The sequence below is a fragment of the Pleurodeles waltl genome, chromosome 8 (assembly GCF_031143425.1).
Source record: "Pleurodeles waltl isolate 20211129_DDA chromosome 8, aPleWal1.hap1.20221129, whole genome shotgun sequence".
Taxonomy (NCBI): domain Eukaryota; kingdom Metazoa; phylum Chordata; class Amphibia; order Caudata; family Salamandridae; genus Pleurodeles; species Pleurodeles waltl.
The window spans coordinates 600313730-600330169 of NC_090447.1; the positions used below are offsets into that span (position 1 = coordinate 600313730).

The 16440-nt window shown below is 45.6% G+C and overlaps 1 protein-coding gene across 5 annotated transcripts in view; it reads right to left on the reverse strand.

Moving 5' to 3' along the window:
- The window catches only part of TMCO3 (transmembrane and coiled-coil domains 3), a 612636-nt gene that overhangs the window by 371930 nt on the left and 224266 nt on the right, over positions 1–16440 (reverse strand). For all 5 annotated transcript variants that reach the window (XM_069204660.1, XM_069204658.1, XM_069204662.1 and 2 more), the window contains exon 6: positions 9020–9112. In XM_069204660.1, the coding sequence (XP_069060761.1) occupies positions 9020–9112 (93 nt within the window). The remainder of the gene's footprint in view (positions 1–9019; positions 9113–16440) is intronic.

The following is a 16440-nucleotide window of genomic DNA, read 5'->3' on the forward strand; positions in this document are numbered from 1 at the left end:
GGAAGCGGATCCACTCACAGAGGATCCTTGGATCCAAAGTAAAAGAAAGGCCCAGATTGGCTGGCCACAACATGAGAGGAAAGTTGCAGCTGCCATTTTATTTCTCACATCGGGCCAGGTGGAGGAACAAAAACAATAAAAAACTAACATAAGGGGTCAGGATACATGTATCCTGCCCCTCCCCCCCATAGGAGAGATGGAGGGGCCCTTAAGGGACCCCCTCATGGGCATAAATTGCCCCAATTCTTTTTTTTTAGGCCAATCCACAGATTCACCACTGAGCTCAGTGCAACCTCCCATTGTAAATCTGCAAGGGATCCACAGATCCAATTAAAATGAAAAAATACACCCACTCACACACCAAAACCCAAGGCACACGAAAAATCACTAAAAAAACTAAAGGTTACAAGGATGTTATAGTTAGGTTGACGTTTTACCCATACCAAACCATAGACACTCAGCAGTTATAGTTATACTTGTGCTGTTAAGTAACTTTAGGCCATCATTTATAGTTTCTTAACATAAGCATAGCTATAAGTACAACTGTAAGTGATGAAAGTCTGTTTTTTTATGGTTAAAACTTCAACCTAACTATAATGTCCCAAAAACCTTTGTTTTTTTCAGTGTGTATATATATATATATATATATATGGAAAATGTCACTTACCCAGTGTACATCTGTTCGTGGCATGTTCAGTTGCACATTCACATGCTTTGCACTGTTTCTGCCATCTAGTGTTGGGCTCAGAGTGTTGCAAGTTGTTTTTCTTCGAAGAAGTCTTTTCGAGTCATGGGACCGAGTGACTCCTCCCTTTCGGCTCCATTGCGCATGGGCATCGACTCCATCTTAGATTGTTTTCCCGCATAGGGTGAGGTAGGAGTGGTAGAATGATAATAGTAAAGATGTCCATGCGATGGAATAGATATGTATGTACATTGTTAGTGCTAAAGGAATGTTTATTTACACATATTATTTACATATATACAATTTCTAACTACAACTTAAACGGCTACAGGCTACAGGCTCCCAGGGAGGTGGGAGGGCGCATGTGAATCTGCAGCGGAACATGCCACGAACAGATGTGCACTGGGTAAGTGACATTTTCCGTTCGATGGCATGTGTAGCTGCAGATACACATGCTGTGCATAGAATACAAAGCAGTAAACCTCCCAAGAGCGGTGGTTAGCCTGTAGGAGTTGAAGTTGTCAGAAATAATGTTCTCAGTACAGCCTGTCCTACTGTGGCTTGTTGTGTAGCTGACACATCTACACAGTAGTGTTTGGTAATCGTATGAGGTGTAGACCAAGGGGCTGCTTTACAAATCTCTGTCATTGGTATGTTACCTAGAAAGGCCATTGTTGCTCCTTTCTTTCTAGTGGAGTGTGCCTTTGGTGTAATGAGTAACTCTCTTTTAGCTTTGAGGTAACAGATTTGTATGCATTTGACTATCCATCTGGCTATGCCCTGTTTGGATATGGGATTACCAGTATGGGGTTTTTGGAAAGCAACGAACAATTGCTTAGTTTTACGAAATGGTTTTGTTCTGTCTATATAATACATTAGTGCTCTTTTTATGTCTAAAGCATGCAGTGCTCTTTCTGCTACTGAGTATGGCTGTGGGAAGAAGACTGAGAGTTCCACAGTTTGGTTTAAATGAAATGGTGAAATGACTTTTGGCAGAAACTTCGGATTAGTGCGGAGAACCACTTTATGTTTGTGTACTTGTATAAATGGTTCTTCGATAGTGAACGCCTGTATTTCGCTAACTCTTCGTAGTGAAGTGATGGCTATTAGAAATGCTACCTTCCAGGTTAAGAACTGGATTTGGCAAGAACGCATGTGTTCAAAAGGTGGGCCCATGAGTCGTGTAAGTACAATATTAAGATTCCACGAGGGCACTGGTGGGGTTCTTGGAGGTATGATCTTTTTTAGTCCTTCCATAAAGGCTTTAATAACTGGTATTCTAAAAGGTGACTTGGTATGTTTAATCTGCAGGTAAGCAGAGATTGGAGTGAGATGAATTTTGTTGGAAGAAAAAGCCAGATTTGCTTTTTGTAGGTGTAGTAAGTAACTCACAATGTTTTGTATGGAGGCATCTAATGGTGAGATTTGGTTTGCTTGGCAGTAGAAAACAAACCTTTTCCATTTATTAGCATAACAATGCCTTGTTGTCGGTTTCCTTGCCTGTTTAATGACTTCCATATACTCACTTGAAAGGTTTAGATAGCCAAATTCTAAGACTTCAGGAGCCAGATTGCTAGCTTGAGCGATGCTGGATTGGGGTGTCTGATCTATTGTTTGTGTTGTGTTAACAGATCTGGTCTTTTTGGGAGTTTGATGTGAGGTACTACTGAGAGGTCCAACAATGTGGTGTACCACGGTTGGCGAGCCCACTTTGGTGCTATGAGTATTAGTTTGAGTTTTTTTTTACTCAGTTTGTTGACTAGGAAAGGAATGAGTGGGAGAGGGGGAAAAGGGTAAGCAAATATCCCTGACCAATTGATCCATAGAGCATTGCCCTTGGACTGAGGGTGTGTGTACCTGGATGCGAAGTTTTGGCATTTTGTGTTTTGTTTTGTTGCGAACAGATCTATGTCTGGTGTTCCCCAGTGGTGAAAGTACTGTTGTAGAATCTGGGGATGTATCTCCCACTCATGAGTTTGCTGGTGATCTCGACTGAGATTGTCTGCTAACTGATTGTGAATGCCTGGTATATATTGCGCTATGAGGCGAATGTTGTTGTGAATTTTGCCCAATGCCAAATTTTTTGTGCTAGGAGGTATAGTTGTGATGAGTGTGTCCTCTCCTGTTTGTTTAGGTAGTACATTGTTGTCATATTGTCTGTCTTGACAAGAATGTGTTTGTGAGCTAGCAGGGGTTAAAAGGCTTTTAGTGCTAGGGAGACCGCTAGCACCTCTAGGTGATTTATGTGTAGTTGTTTTTGTTGATTGTCCCATTGTCCTTGTATATTGTGATTGTTGAGGTGTGCTCCCCACCCAATCATTGAAGCATCTGTTGTGAGAATGGCGTGAGGCACAGGGTCTTGAAATGGCCGCCCTTTGTTTAAATTTACAGGGTTCCACCATTGAAGCGAATAGTGTGTTTGGCGGTCTATCAACACTAGATCCTGCAGTTGACCCTGTGCCTGCGTCTATTGTTTTGCTAGGTACTGCTGTAAGGGCCGCATGTGTAGCCACGCGTTTGGGACAATAGCGATGCATGAGTCCATCATGCCTAGGAGTTTCATGAAAAATCTGACTGTGTACTCGTGATTTGGTTGTATGTTTGACACCATAGTTTGAAATGATTGAACTCTCTGCGGGCTTGGAGTGGCAATTGCTCTTTGTGTGTTGAGTGTTGCTCCCAAGTATTGTTGTAGTTGGGATGGTTGCAGATGAGATTTTTGGTAATGTATAGAGAAGTCTAGTCTGTGTAGGGTATCTATTACATATTGCGTGTGATTTTGACACCGGTGTTGAGTGTTGGCTTTTATTAGCCAATCGTGAGATATGGGAATACGTTCATGTGATGTCTCCTTATATGAGCTGCAACTACAGCGAGGCATTTTGTAAATACTCTTGGTGCTGTTGTGATCCCGAAGGGCAATACCTTGAATTGGTAATGTTTGCCCTGTATGACAAATCTGAGGTATTTTCTGTGAGATGGATGGATGGGTATATGGAAATACGCATCTTTTAGATCCAGTGTTGCCATGTATTCTCCATGTTTTAGTAAGAGGACTACATCTTGTAGTGTGACCATGTGGAAATGTTCTGATTTTATGAAGAGGTTTAATGTCCTGAGATCTAAAAATGTTCTTAGTGTTTTGTCTTTTTTGGGAATAAGGAAATATAGGTAATAAACCCCTGTTCCTTTTTGGTGGTGAGGTACTAGTTCTATGGCTTGTTTTGTTAATATTGCTTGTACCTCTATTTGTAACAGGTCTAGATGTTGTGCCGACAGTTTGTGCGCTCTTGGGGGAACATCTGGAGGGAAATGTGTGAACTCTATGCAGTAACCATGTTGGATAATTAATAGGACCCATGTGTCCGTGGTTATGCCTGACCAATGTTTGTGGTAAAGTGTTAGTCTTCCCCCTACTGGTGATGTGTGTTGGGGAAGGGTGACAGTGAAGTCACTGTTTGTTGTTGGGGGCTTGCTTGGTGGGCTGAAACTTTCCCCTTGATCTTGGGAATTGTCCCCTGAAGGATCCGCGAAACCCCCCTCTCTGATATTGGGTCTGGTAGGTGGGTTTTGCTTGAGAGGTGGATGCCTCTGAAGGTTGTTGTCTGAAACCTCCCCTAAATTGCGGTTTCCTAAATGTCCCTCTATACTGGGACGAGTAGAGCGCGCCTATGGCTTTGGGCGTTCCAGTGTCTTTCTTCATCTTTTCGATGGCTCTATCCACTTCCGGCCCAAATTGTTGTTGCTGGTTAAATGGCATGTTTAATACTGCCTGTTGTATCTCAGGTTTGAATCCTGAGGATTGTAACCAAGCATGCCTTCTAATTGTGACTGCCGTGTTCACAGTTCTTGCAGCAGTGTCAGCGGAATCCAGTGCCGAACAAATTTGATTGTTCAAGATCGCTTGCCCTTCCTCTACCACTTGTTGGGCCCGTTTTTGAAACTCTTTAGGTAGATGCTGGATGATGTCACTCATTTCATCCCAGTGAGCTCAGTCGTAACGGGCGAGGAGGGCCTGCAAATTTGCAATACGCCATTGGTTGGCAGCTTGCGATGCCACTCTCTCTCCCGCTGCGTCAAATTTGCAACTCTCTTTATCCGGAGGTGGTGCATCCCTCGAAGATTGTGAGTTCGCTCGTTTTCTTGCGGCACCAACCACTACAGAGGCCGGTGGGAGTTGCTGCGTGATGAACACTGGGTCAGACTGGGTGGTTTGTACTTTTTTCCACCCGCGGTGTGATGGCTCTTCCCTTTACTGGCTCCAGAAACACTTGCTGTGCATGCTTAGGCATGCCTGGTAGCATCGGCAGGCTCTGGTATGATGCATGCGTGGAAGCCAGGGTATTGAAAAGGAAATCATCCTCCAATGGTTCATAATGCATACTGACATTATGGAATGCCGCAGCCCGGGCTAAGACTTGGGTGTACGAGGTGCTATCCTCTGGTGGAGATAGTTTTGAGGGGGTAGCACTCAGGGCTATTGTTCGAGACAGGGGGATCGTAGAGGTCCCAGGGGTCTCCATCATCCTGCGTTTGCACAGTATGGGTGGGTGACTGTGCAGTGGGCGTGCCAATTGGTGACCCTGTCCTTTGTGGCGAATGTGGTGGAGAAAGATTTCTGGCGAAAAGTGGCGAGTTGGTGATTTCTCTCTAGCCACTTTAGCTCTTGGCTGATCAGTCTCAGTCTCTGTCTGTGTTTCAAAAGCCAGCTTTCTCTTAAATTTGAGAGGAGGGGCAGTTTGGATCTTTCCAGTATCCTTTTGGATCTGAATACGTGCCTGCATTTGGTCAAACTCTTCAATGTCCAGCTCCTCCTCAAATCTGTGCCTCTCCTTCAGTTGTTTGGAGAGCCCATGTTCGTCTGTGTAAGAGGTCTTTTTCGGCTCCGAAGCCGGTTTTCTCGGCACCGAAATGCTCATGGTGATGGTTGGCCTCGGCTCCGAAAGGGTCTTTCGAGGCTTAGTGGCTTCGACAAGGCGATGTTGACTTTTTTCGACGCCGGGGTCTCGGCGCGAGTCAGATGACTTCGGCACGATTTTGACCTTTTTCGGTGCCGAAGGTGTTGCTTGGTCACCGCTTTTTTTATGGGTCGAGCCAGGGCCTTCAGGCAGTTGCGCCCGAGGCCTTTTGTTTCTTCGGCTGAGTTTGGGGTTGGGTCGGGGCAGGCGTACTCACTTTTTGGCCTGCTGTCTGTCTCCGTCGGAGTTGTCCGATTCCGATCCCTGGATGGAGATAGCCATCTCCTCCTCTTCGACGTCGAGGTGTTGCGATGATTTTGACGCCATCTGCATGCGTCTCGCACTCCGATCTCTCAAGGTCTTTTTCGACCAAAAGGCCTTGCAGGCCTCGCAAGTATCCTCTCTGTGCTCCGGTGACACAGATTACAGACCCGATGCTGGTCTGTATATGGATACTTAGCGTGGCACGCCGGACAGAAACGGAAGGGCACCCGGTCCAGGAGGCTTCGACGACATGTGTGTTCGGGCCGACCAGGCGTCGGCTGGGCGTGGAAGCCCCAAAGGGCCACCGAAACGGTTGTGTCATCAGTGTCGATCGAAGATCTATCCCAAACGCAAACAACACCAATGGTTTTTTCGAGGATTTGAATACTTTTCCGATTCGAATCACGGAGCGAAGAGGAACACGTCCGAACCCTATGGCGGAAAGAAAACAATCTAAGATGGAGTCGATGCCCATGTGCAATGGAGCCGAAAGGGAGGAGTCACTCGTTCCCGTGACTCGAAAAGACTTCTTCGAAGAAAAACAACTTGTAACACTCCGAGCCCAACACTAGATGGCAGGAACAGTGCACAGCATGTGTATCTGCAGCTACACATGCCATCGAACATATATATATATATATATATATATATATATATATATATATATATATATATATATATATGTTCGAGAGAGAGAGAGAAGCATGCATGTCATCATAAAAGTTGCACATATTTAGACTGTGCTATATCGGCTCTTCAGGTCAGGAAGACCTGGGCCCAGACGGCTACCCCATAGATGATTATCAGAGATTTTGTCTGTGCCTCGTTCACCGCGCCTATGAGGAGCTGACTTGACGTGTCACGTTCCCCCCCCCAGGTAAGCAAATAGTGACTTACCCAAGGACCAGTGTTCCTCATGTCGACCCATCTCGCTGATTAAGACGGACATTAAGATATTTGCATAAGTGTTGGCTGCCCTAATGACCGTACACTGTCCTTCCTTGTTCACCCGGGTCAGTGTGGCTTCATGGCGGGTAGGTGCACGAGTCACTGCCTGGGACGGGTCCAGGTGACCCTCTCCCAAACGGATAGACTGGAGGGGGATTTGGCACTCCTCCTAGTGGATTTCCACAAGGCCTTTGATACCCTGGCGTGGAACTTCCTGGAAGAGGTGCTGACTACTCGCATGGGTCTCTGCCCAAAATTCAGAGGGATGGTACACCTTCTCTATCAAGACTTGTCAGTGCAAGTACGGGCCAATCACACTTTGTCGGACCCCTTCCCGATCAGGAGATGAGTGCGCTAGGTCTGGCCTCTTTCGCCCCTCCTATTAACCCTGGCCACTGAGCCGCTGGCCCGCCTTCTTTGGGGAGACCCACTTATGAGGGTCTAGCTATGGGGGAGTGGATGCGAGGACCGTATATCTATGTATGCAGATAATGTTCCTGGTGTTTCTGGGGAGGCCACGAGACTCTGGCCCCGATGCCTTGAGCACCTGACGCTGTATGGCAAAGCATCGGGCCTGCCCCTAAACCCAGTGAAATCAGTGCTGGTGGAGGTGCGGGGACGGGGGTGGAGGGACGATTGGTGGCGCACCGTCCCATTGAGGCGCAATGCCTTCAAATACCTGGGAATCCACCTCTCGACAATCCCAGGGCTGACCTGGGAACTAAACTTCCAACCCCTTGCGTAGACTCTGTCTGCGTTCCTGGGCAGGTGGCGACACCTCCCCCTGAACCCTTGGGCCACACTGCTCTTTTCAAGATGGTCTGTCTCCCTCAATACTTGTACGTCTTGACAAACGTCCCGCACTTGGTCCCTCGGGCCTGGTTCCGACCCCTCACTTCCAAGCTTACCTCCTTTATATGGGCGGGAGGGCGACATAGGGTGGTCTTCAGCTCAGTGAGGAAATCGCCATATTAATGGGGGGAAGGGAATTCCGGACTTGTACATCTACTAACTGGAGGCCCAGACCGTCCCCATCAATGAATGGATCAACGGGCTTGGGATGATCCGCTTACCGGCTGGAGATCTGGCAGGCGGGCTTTGAGGGTCTCCTGGGACTGCTATACGGGGATCAGTTCCCCATGCTGCCTCTCACTGTACACAGGTGGCGGTGAAGTGCTGGACGGTGGGGTTGACGGAGTGGGAGCGACGCCTCACTAAATTGACACCCTTATGGCAGGGCACATGGCTCCGGCAGGTCACTGAATCAGAAGGATTTAAACAATGGGACAATATCGGAATTATTTATCTGGGTAACGTGACTAACAAAGAGGGGCTTATGTCACATGAGATACCTCACTCCGCGGCGCTTGCGACACATGAGTTCTGGGAACCGCGAGGTGTGGGCACATCTCTTGCATGTTGCCTGGGAGGTCCCAAAGGTGCACCCCTTTTGGGAGGGGGTGGAGAGGGGGGGGGGGGGGAGTTTCTACGGTGATGGGGCGCTTGATCGATTTTAATGTGAAAGTGGCGATACTGGGCCTTCTGGGGGAGTTGGGAGGGGCCCAAACGGTGAGAACATTCATTGGGCTGGCCTGCTTGGTGGCCAAACAAGACATTGCACAACAATGGAAAAGTCCTGCGACGCTGCCTGTCACGAAGTGGCGAGCTGAAATGGACTGGTGCTCTCAAGTAGAAAAAATGATTTATGAGGCGAGAGGCTGTCCGTGGAAGTACGAGGCGATCTTGGGGAAGTGGAGGGCACATCGTGGACTGAACTACTAAACAATGTATTTGCCCTGGGCCGGGGTAGTGGGTATTCATATACTAACTGCACACCATGTACGGACCCATCCAAAGTACTTGCGATCTACTGTACTCACTGTATTGTTGTTGTCTTTTGTTCCCAATTTAAAAAAAGAAATACATTTGGATATAAAAAAAAAGGTTGCACATATTTACCTCAAGCACTTGATCATACTAATAGATTTACGATTTATTTAAAACAGTACTTTCTACCTCTTGTGTACAGCAACAGCACTGCTTAGTTTGTTTTGTAATGCATATTGTTTTCTAGGTTTGGATTCACTCTGCTGAAATCGCAAAACAAGTAATAGTAGGTATTGTTATTTAAACAAAAAAAACAACAACAACAACTTGAAATTACCTTTCTCAGTCGCTCAGGGGAAAACTCCAGTCCAACAAGGAAAAGGGTGAAGAATACACCAAATTCTCCCAAAGTCTCCACCTGTACAATAGACTAAAAACAGATAACAGTGAAAAAAACGCCAGCACATTGACAAAGTCAACTGTTATGATAGTTTTCACTGAAAAACTGCTAAGTGTTCAGCAGTGAAGTTCAATTTTGTGTACAGGTATGTAAGTCTGTAAGTGTGAACAGTAGTAGTGTGCTTGCTATGTGTGTCAGTAATTAACTGCCCAATCCCCTTCCAACTGCTTTAAATAACACACACACATCACTGAAAAAACCAAAGGTTACAGGGACCTTTTTTTAACATAAAGTAATATATACTTACTGTACAATAATACAACCACCGCTGCACACTGCTCCCCCCACAACACATGCACCCAAACCCACTGTCAGACCTGTCAGCTCTTGGTGTTGTTTCCCGCCTTTTTGCTTCTGACCTCCTGTTTTTGATCCTGTGCTGAATTTCGCTTTTGTTGGTTCTAGGACACTAAGGGCCTCATTCCAACCCTGGCGGTCCAAGACCGTGGGCAACGGAAGCACCGCCAACAGGCTGGCGGTGCTTCATTGCCCATTCTGACCACGGCGGTAAAGCCGCGGTCAGAAAAGGGGATCCGGCGGTTTCCCGCCGGATTTCCCCTGGCTGGGCTGAACCTCCATGGCGGCGCTGGGGATTCCGACCCCCTTCCCGCCAGCCTGTTTCTGGCGGTTTTTACCGCCAGGAACAGGATGGCGGGAACGGGTGTCGTGGGGCCCCTGGGGGCCCCTGCACTGCCCATGCCACTGGCATGGGCATTGCAGGGGCCCCCCTAACAGGGCCCCAGCATGATTTTCACTGTCTGCATAGCAGACAGTGAAAATCGCGACGGGTGCTACTGCACCCGTCGCACACCTGCAACACCGCCGGCTCCATTCGGAGCCGGCTTCTGTGTTGCAGGCCCTTTCCCGCTGGGCCGGCGGGCGCTCCCTTGGCGGGCGCCCGCCGGCCCAGCGGGAAAGTCAGAATGGCCCCTGCGGTCTTTTGACCGCGGGGCGGCCATCTGGCGGTTCCCGCCAGGCGTGCGGCGACCGCCGCCCGCCCGGGTCAGAATGACCCCCTAAGCACTTTACCACTGCTGACCAGTGCTAAAGTGCAAGTGCTCCCGTTCTTAATTGTATTCTTGATAACATTGGCATATTTGATTTACTAGTAAGTCCCTAGTAATGTGCACTATGTGTACCCAGTGCCTATAAATCAAATACTACTATTGGGCTGGGCCTGTAGCCATGATTGTGCCACCTACATGAGTAGCTCTGCATACATGTCTCAGGCCTGCCATTGCAGAATCTGTGTGTGCAGTATTAAACTGCCTTTTCGACCTGGTAAGAGCACCCACTTGCCAGGCCCAAACCTTTACTGTTACTCCATGTAAGTCACCCCTAAGGCAGGCCCAAGGCAGCCTTTTGGGCAGGATCCAGTGTATTTAAAAGGTAGGACATGTACTAGAGTTTTTTACATGTTCTGATAGTGAAATACTGCTAAATTAGTTTTTCACTATTGCAAGGACTATCTCTCCCATGGAGTAACATGGGAATTACCTTGAAATATCTTTCAAGTGTAGATTCCCATTGGGAGCATATAGAAATATGGAGTTTGGGGTCTCTGAACTCACACTTTGAAAATACTTTTTTTTTTTTTTGGTGAAGTTGGTTTTTGAACTTTGAGTTTGAAAATGCCACTTATAGAAAGTGGACATTTTCTTGCTTAACCATGCTGTGACTCTGCCTGTCCGCTGAATACACGTCTGGGTCAGGATGACAGTTGGGCTGTTTATGGATTCACTCCAGACAGTCACAAAAGGGAGCTGAAGTGTGCACTGCATATCCTGAAGGCCCATCTCCAGGCTGATGGGTCTTCCTGAGCTAGAGTGGTGAGAGGAGCTGACACTTTCACCTGAATAGGGCTGTGCCTGTCCTCACACAAAGCAGTCTCCAAACCCTTGGCGTGTGTCTGGGGCTGGGACAGGAAAAGATGGGGTTTTGTGCACTACAAAGACTTCTCTTTGAAGTTGGCCAACTTCAAAGACATAAATGGGTATAAATACTGGACCTTTGATACCACATAGCTAGATTCCTTCTGGACTGAGGGAATTCTGCCAGGAAGAAGAGCTGTATGCTCTAGGAAGGACTGCCACTCTGCCTGTTACCTTCTTGTGCTGGCCTGCTGCTTGCTGCTTCTATCCTGGGAGTGAAAGGACTGGACTGGCTTTCTACATCCATTTTCCAATAGTTCCCCACAGGCGTGGAATATGTTTGCCTCCTGTTAAAATGTTTCAGGGACATCAAAGACTTCACCTGCCAGCGCGTGGGCTCTCTTGCTGAGAGTCCTAACGTATCAAGCGGTGCCAAATCCAGTTCCTGGGCCCTTGGAAGTGAGTTCTGGTGAAACAAGGAAGAAACTAGCGCATCAACATTCAGAACAACTTCGAAACTGGTGCTGCTCACTGACCCAGCACAACTGCCTGCACCAGAGCAGTGCAATGACCATGACCTACAACGCAGGCCTGCTGCAGCACCTCCAAAGTCCCATCACAGCATGAGTCCAGAGTGTTGCGTCACTGATGTCTGTGGCTCTGACTCTGCCGCAGCACCTGTGGCACCGTGGTGTGATCGCAACAGCACGAAGTCAACACCTTGCCTCTTGACCTGCTGTATTCATCGACCCCTCCTTGTCGTAAACAACAGATCCCTTGCCGCCAATGCCGCATCACCTCCCCTGCAACCGTAAGAAACCGACACCGCACCTCCCTTGCCTAGCAATAAGGAACCAACGCTTCAACTCCACGGTGGAAGTAAGGAACCAACGCCGCACTGGATCCATCAACACCTCACCTCCCCAACTCCGAGCAATGTCTTTGTTTCTTCATCGGTTTCCAGGGTACTGTAACCAGGGTCTACACAACTCCGTGGCTGGCTGCTTTCCCCCGCAGGGAGGAGGGCGGACTGTTGGAGGCGGCTCCATCAAGCTGTTTTGATAGCCCCAGTTGTGTTTCTATACACTATATTACATTTGATCTTTGAAAATTGGCATATGTACTTGTTTATGTTGGATTTTTGTTGTTTTGGTCTTGTTTTACTAAGATAAATATTGGCTATTTTTCTAAATGGGCGTGGAGTAGTTTTATGCCTTGTTAACTATGTTACTGTGTGTGCGTACAAATACTTTACACATTGTCTCTGAGATAAGCCTGACTGCTGAAGCTAAGCACCAAAGGGGTGAGCAGGGGGTTATCAGCTGTGTGACTCCCTTACACTAACTATAACTGCCTACTGGCTATCGCAAGTAGGTAATAATAATAATGCACCCACTTAGGTGTTCTTCCACAATATTAAGTTTTCAATATTGTTCTGCTAAATACTGTATGCAGACTACTACAAGGTTGTGATGTACGTACATAAAGAAAAAAGAACAAATGATGGATGGAATTCTGAACAATTCAAACATTCACCTCAGTCACAAAGATCTGGGTTTAATCCATCGGTTTTTGCTCACCACGCCACCCCTGTTTGGAGGACCCAGCTATATGCAAATCAGTCTTGACCCTGTTCCTCATGGGAACAGTCCAGCCCTAACTGCCAAGCCAGGTCCTCCCTGGAATGGAAACAGGCATCCTAGGACCAGTTTCAGGGTATCACCCTTCATCAGCTAGGCTAGCTTGAATCCAGTGGTGCAGTGAGCACGGGACCCACGTCTGAGCATACACCCTTCCCACTTGGGGCGACAAATGCAAAAAGAAAAAATGATAGACAGAATGCTGAACAATGCAAACATTCACCCCCAGTCACAAAGATCTGGGTTTAATCCACTGTTTTGTCGCTCACCACGCCACCCCAGTTTGGACCCAGCCATATGCAAATCAGTCTTGACCCTGGTCCTCAATAAAAGTCATACATTTACTTTTCATAATGTCATATCTACATACTCAACTAAATAATATATATGTTGTCAAGATATGTAGCTGTAGTGGCAAGAACAGTAAATCTATGCTTACCTATAAACTTACATGATGTAGAGTCTAGTTGTGATAATAGGACAGGACAACATTTTTCACTCTGCATTGTGACATATATCCTATACACAAGATTCAATGGTTTTGCATATTAAAACATCTCTGTTTTTCTCATAGTCCTCACAAAAACCTAACTATAGATGCATCGTGACAAATAACACACATTTCACTTTGTCGTTATTTATTAAACAAAAAAATTAAAGTAGCAAAAAATAAACTGGGCTGTCAAACAGAGTTAGTCTCAAATCTACACAGGATGGGTAAAATATCCAGCAAAATGTGATAATTACTATTGTTGTTAATTTCCATGGACCAGGAAAAGTGAAATTATTGGAGCTATATTTGAAGGCCTGCAAGTGGTTATACTGACAATTGCACAAAAAGTGGCATTTATAAGTATTTTTCAAGCAAGTGATGTTTATTAACTGGTTAAATTGCAGTCTTTTGTTTCACAAGGACTACGTTATCTCTTATCTCTTCAACTATTACTATTTGTTTGAACTCCTTAAGACTCAAACATTTTATCTTCTTTACTAAAATAGTATATACATTATTTACTGGGTTAGAAAAAACTTGTATTATTATTAAATGTGCATGTAAGTAATTTTAAAAACCTGTCCTTGCTAGAGTAAAAAGCAAGTTACAAGTACTTCACTTAAAGCTTGCAGTTGCTTATTAAATCAAAAATGTTTTGGGAAATTCACTGTAGTGGGACCCTCGGCTGCTGTACAAAGACACACGGAAAAGAAGACCTCAAATCGGAAAAAATATTTAATTGATTCTTCTCAAGGAACATATATTGCTAGTTGTATTCAGGCAAGCATTATGCTTTTTGTAGTGCAAAATTCTGACTTTGCTAGAAAAATACAAACTAAAGGTGGGGTGGATGGTGGGAGCAAGTTTTATGCATATCAAGGAACTTGCAGATGAAGCACTCTTCTTAAGGTTCTTTCATCTCGCTAGACAGATATAGGAATCTTGGTTATTGGTTGAGGGGAAAAATGCCACTCCAGGGAACTCAACCAAATAAACTTGGGGATTCTTAAATATTACTTTACAGGACATATATGTTTTGACCCACTCTGGTTGCCAAAAAATTGGTTGAAATGTCTTTGCCACTGTATCAAGTGGAGGATCTTGTCATATAGACCATGGTATGGAACACCACACACAGGATTTGTTTTTCCCTTCATTGTTTTACTTCCTCTCCTGTGATGGCTACCTCAATGAAAAACAATGAGAAATAATTTGGAGAAAAAAAAAAATGTCTTTATCACTGTTGAAGAACTCCCTTTCTATGTCGCACATGCATTATATTTTTCTATTTTCTTCTTTTTTTTCTTTAATTATATGAATCCAGTGAGTACCCACTAGGTGAACACCGTATGGGCGCACACTGATTATAATTAGCCTTTGATTGTTTTTCCAGAAGTTCAAAGGTTGGGTGGTCTACATTATGGTTGAGCCTTGTTGTCACTTGGTAAATGTAATTATGCGCTTGGGGGCCTGAAGGAGCTGTTTGGGACCCCAAATTGCCCATTTCTCCTCTCCCCATCCTGGTTTTCATTTAACTGATCACGGAGAGTGAAACAGGAACTACATTTCCCGTGAGAACTGTCCAGCTGACGTCATGCGCACACATGAGCGACATTGGGACGCCACCCGTTGATTGGGTATGCCTCTACTTCAACTGGTCCACAATGCTGCTGCTCCTCAGGCTTATGCAGTTTGGGGGCAGAATAGGTCAAATTGACCGTTTCGCCCACTTGTCAAAGTAAGTCTCTTTGATGTTCTATGTAGGATATATGCACACTAGTGGTCTTCCATTCACAGATCATAAAGCATTGGCAATAAGTATGCTATTCCCCCTAATACGGCTGCTGCATGTCATGCCAGCCATTGGTGTTTTTTGCCGCTTTGTTTTTTTTTTTTGGTTTGTTTGTCTGTTTGTCACAAAGTGTCTTCCCACACTGTGGGTACGTCCACAGAAATGTGCTGGGCACGTTTATTGATATAGGCTTGTCTGAGATAATGGTTTTTCCCATACTGAGATCATACAATGCTTGATTACTTCGGCACCAGAGGTAGGCACTGGACCCTAATGGTAGAATATGTATGTGTTTAATTTGTCATGTTCTATACATGACTGGACAATTTAGATTTGAATGATTCATCATTTTGATTATCTACCATGTGACTAGTGTGTGACTACAGAGGAGACACCCCCCTTTCTGATCCATGAAGCCCTTAGTTTAAAAAAAAAAAAAAAACTTGGTTAAGTGGTAACTGAGAGGCACTTGACTGAGCACACTATCAGGATGAAAGCACACTACACTTGATTTGATAGCATTTTTTTTTTGCATACCAATCCACACTCCCTTTAGTGTTTGCAGTGTTCACCAGGCAGTATGTGTTAAGCATGAGCGCGTGCTCTGACTTGGCACCAGAGTAAAACAGAGCTGCTATTGTTGTAATGCATGTTTAGCTTATGATACAACATATGTGTTTTACAATATCCTTTTGCCATAATTAATATATGAATATTGGGTCTTGTCTAGCCTTGACTAGAGCATGGTCTCTGTTTATCGACATGTAACCCGTTCGCCACATAAACAGGGAGTTCTTTGACTGTGAAAAATATCTTTTGACCAATTTTTGGAACAAAGAGAAGGTCAAAATATGTTGGTAGTTATGAGTGATTAGATGAACCGTTATGTTCTACCATTAGACCACACTTCTGGTGTTAGCCCATACAAGGGGAACGCTAATAAAGGAACTTCCTTTGGCTATACCCCAGTTACTTTTAACCGTGAATCTGGGTCGGTGAGTTTGCCCTGTAAAGTGATAGCTAAGACCTCCCAAGTTTATTTGTTTGAGTCTGCTGGAGTGGCATTGTCGTAGTTCAATGTGAGAGGTCGCCTCTGGTGAAGCATGCCATAGTAAGTTACGGGATATCTTCTTATGACCCTTTAGGCTACAACTTTCACATATAGGACAAGACTGACTTTTGTCCCTATAGCACTCAAGTACCTTAGGTGTAATTATTTTGTGAACAAGACATACTTGGGTTTTTTCCCTCTTGACTCTCCTGTGGGGTTTAGATCGGGAAAAGTCTTCTCTTCCCCTGCCAAGGCTCCAAGTAGTTTGCAGTGACAAAAGATTTATGTCAAGTTCCTTTGTATGAGTGCTGGAGGTAGTCCTTTAAAATTTAAGTGGGACGGGGAACAGATCTGCCCTGCCCTGCCCATCCTGGCAGGATGGCTCATTCTGCCAACATCTTGCCCCTTTTCTCTCAGTGTCAGGGAGGAATACCCACGGGCGAATAGCAAA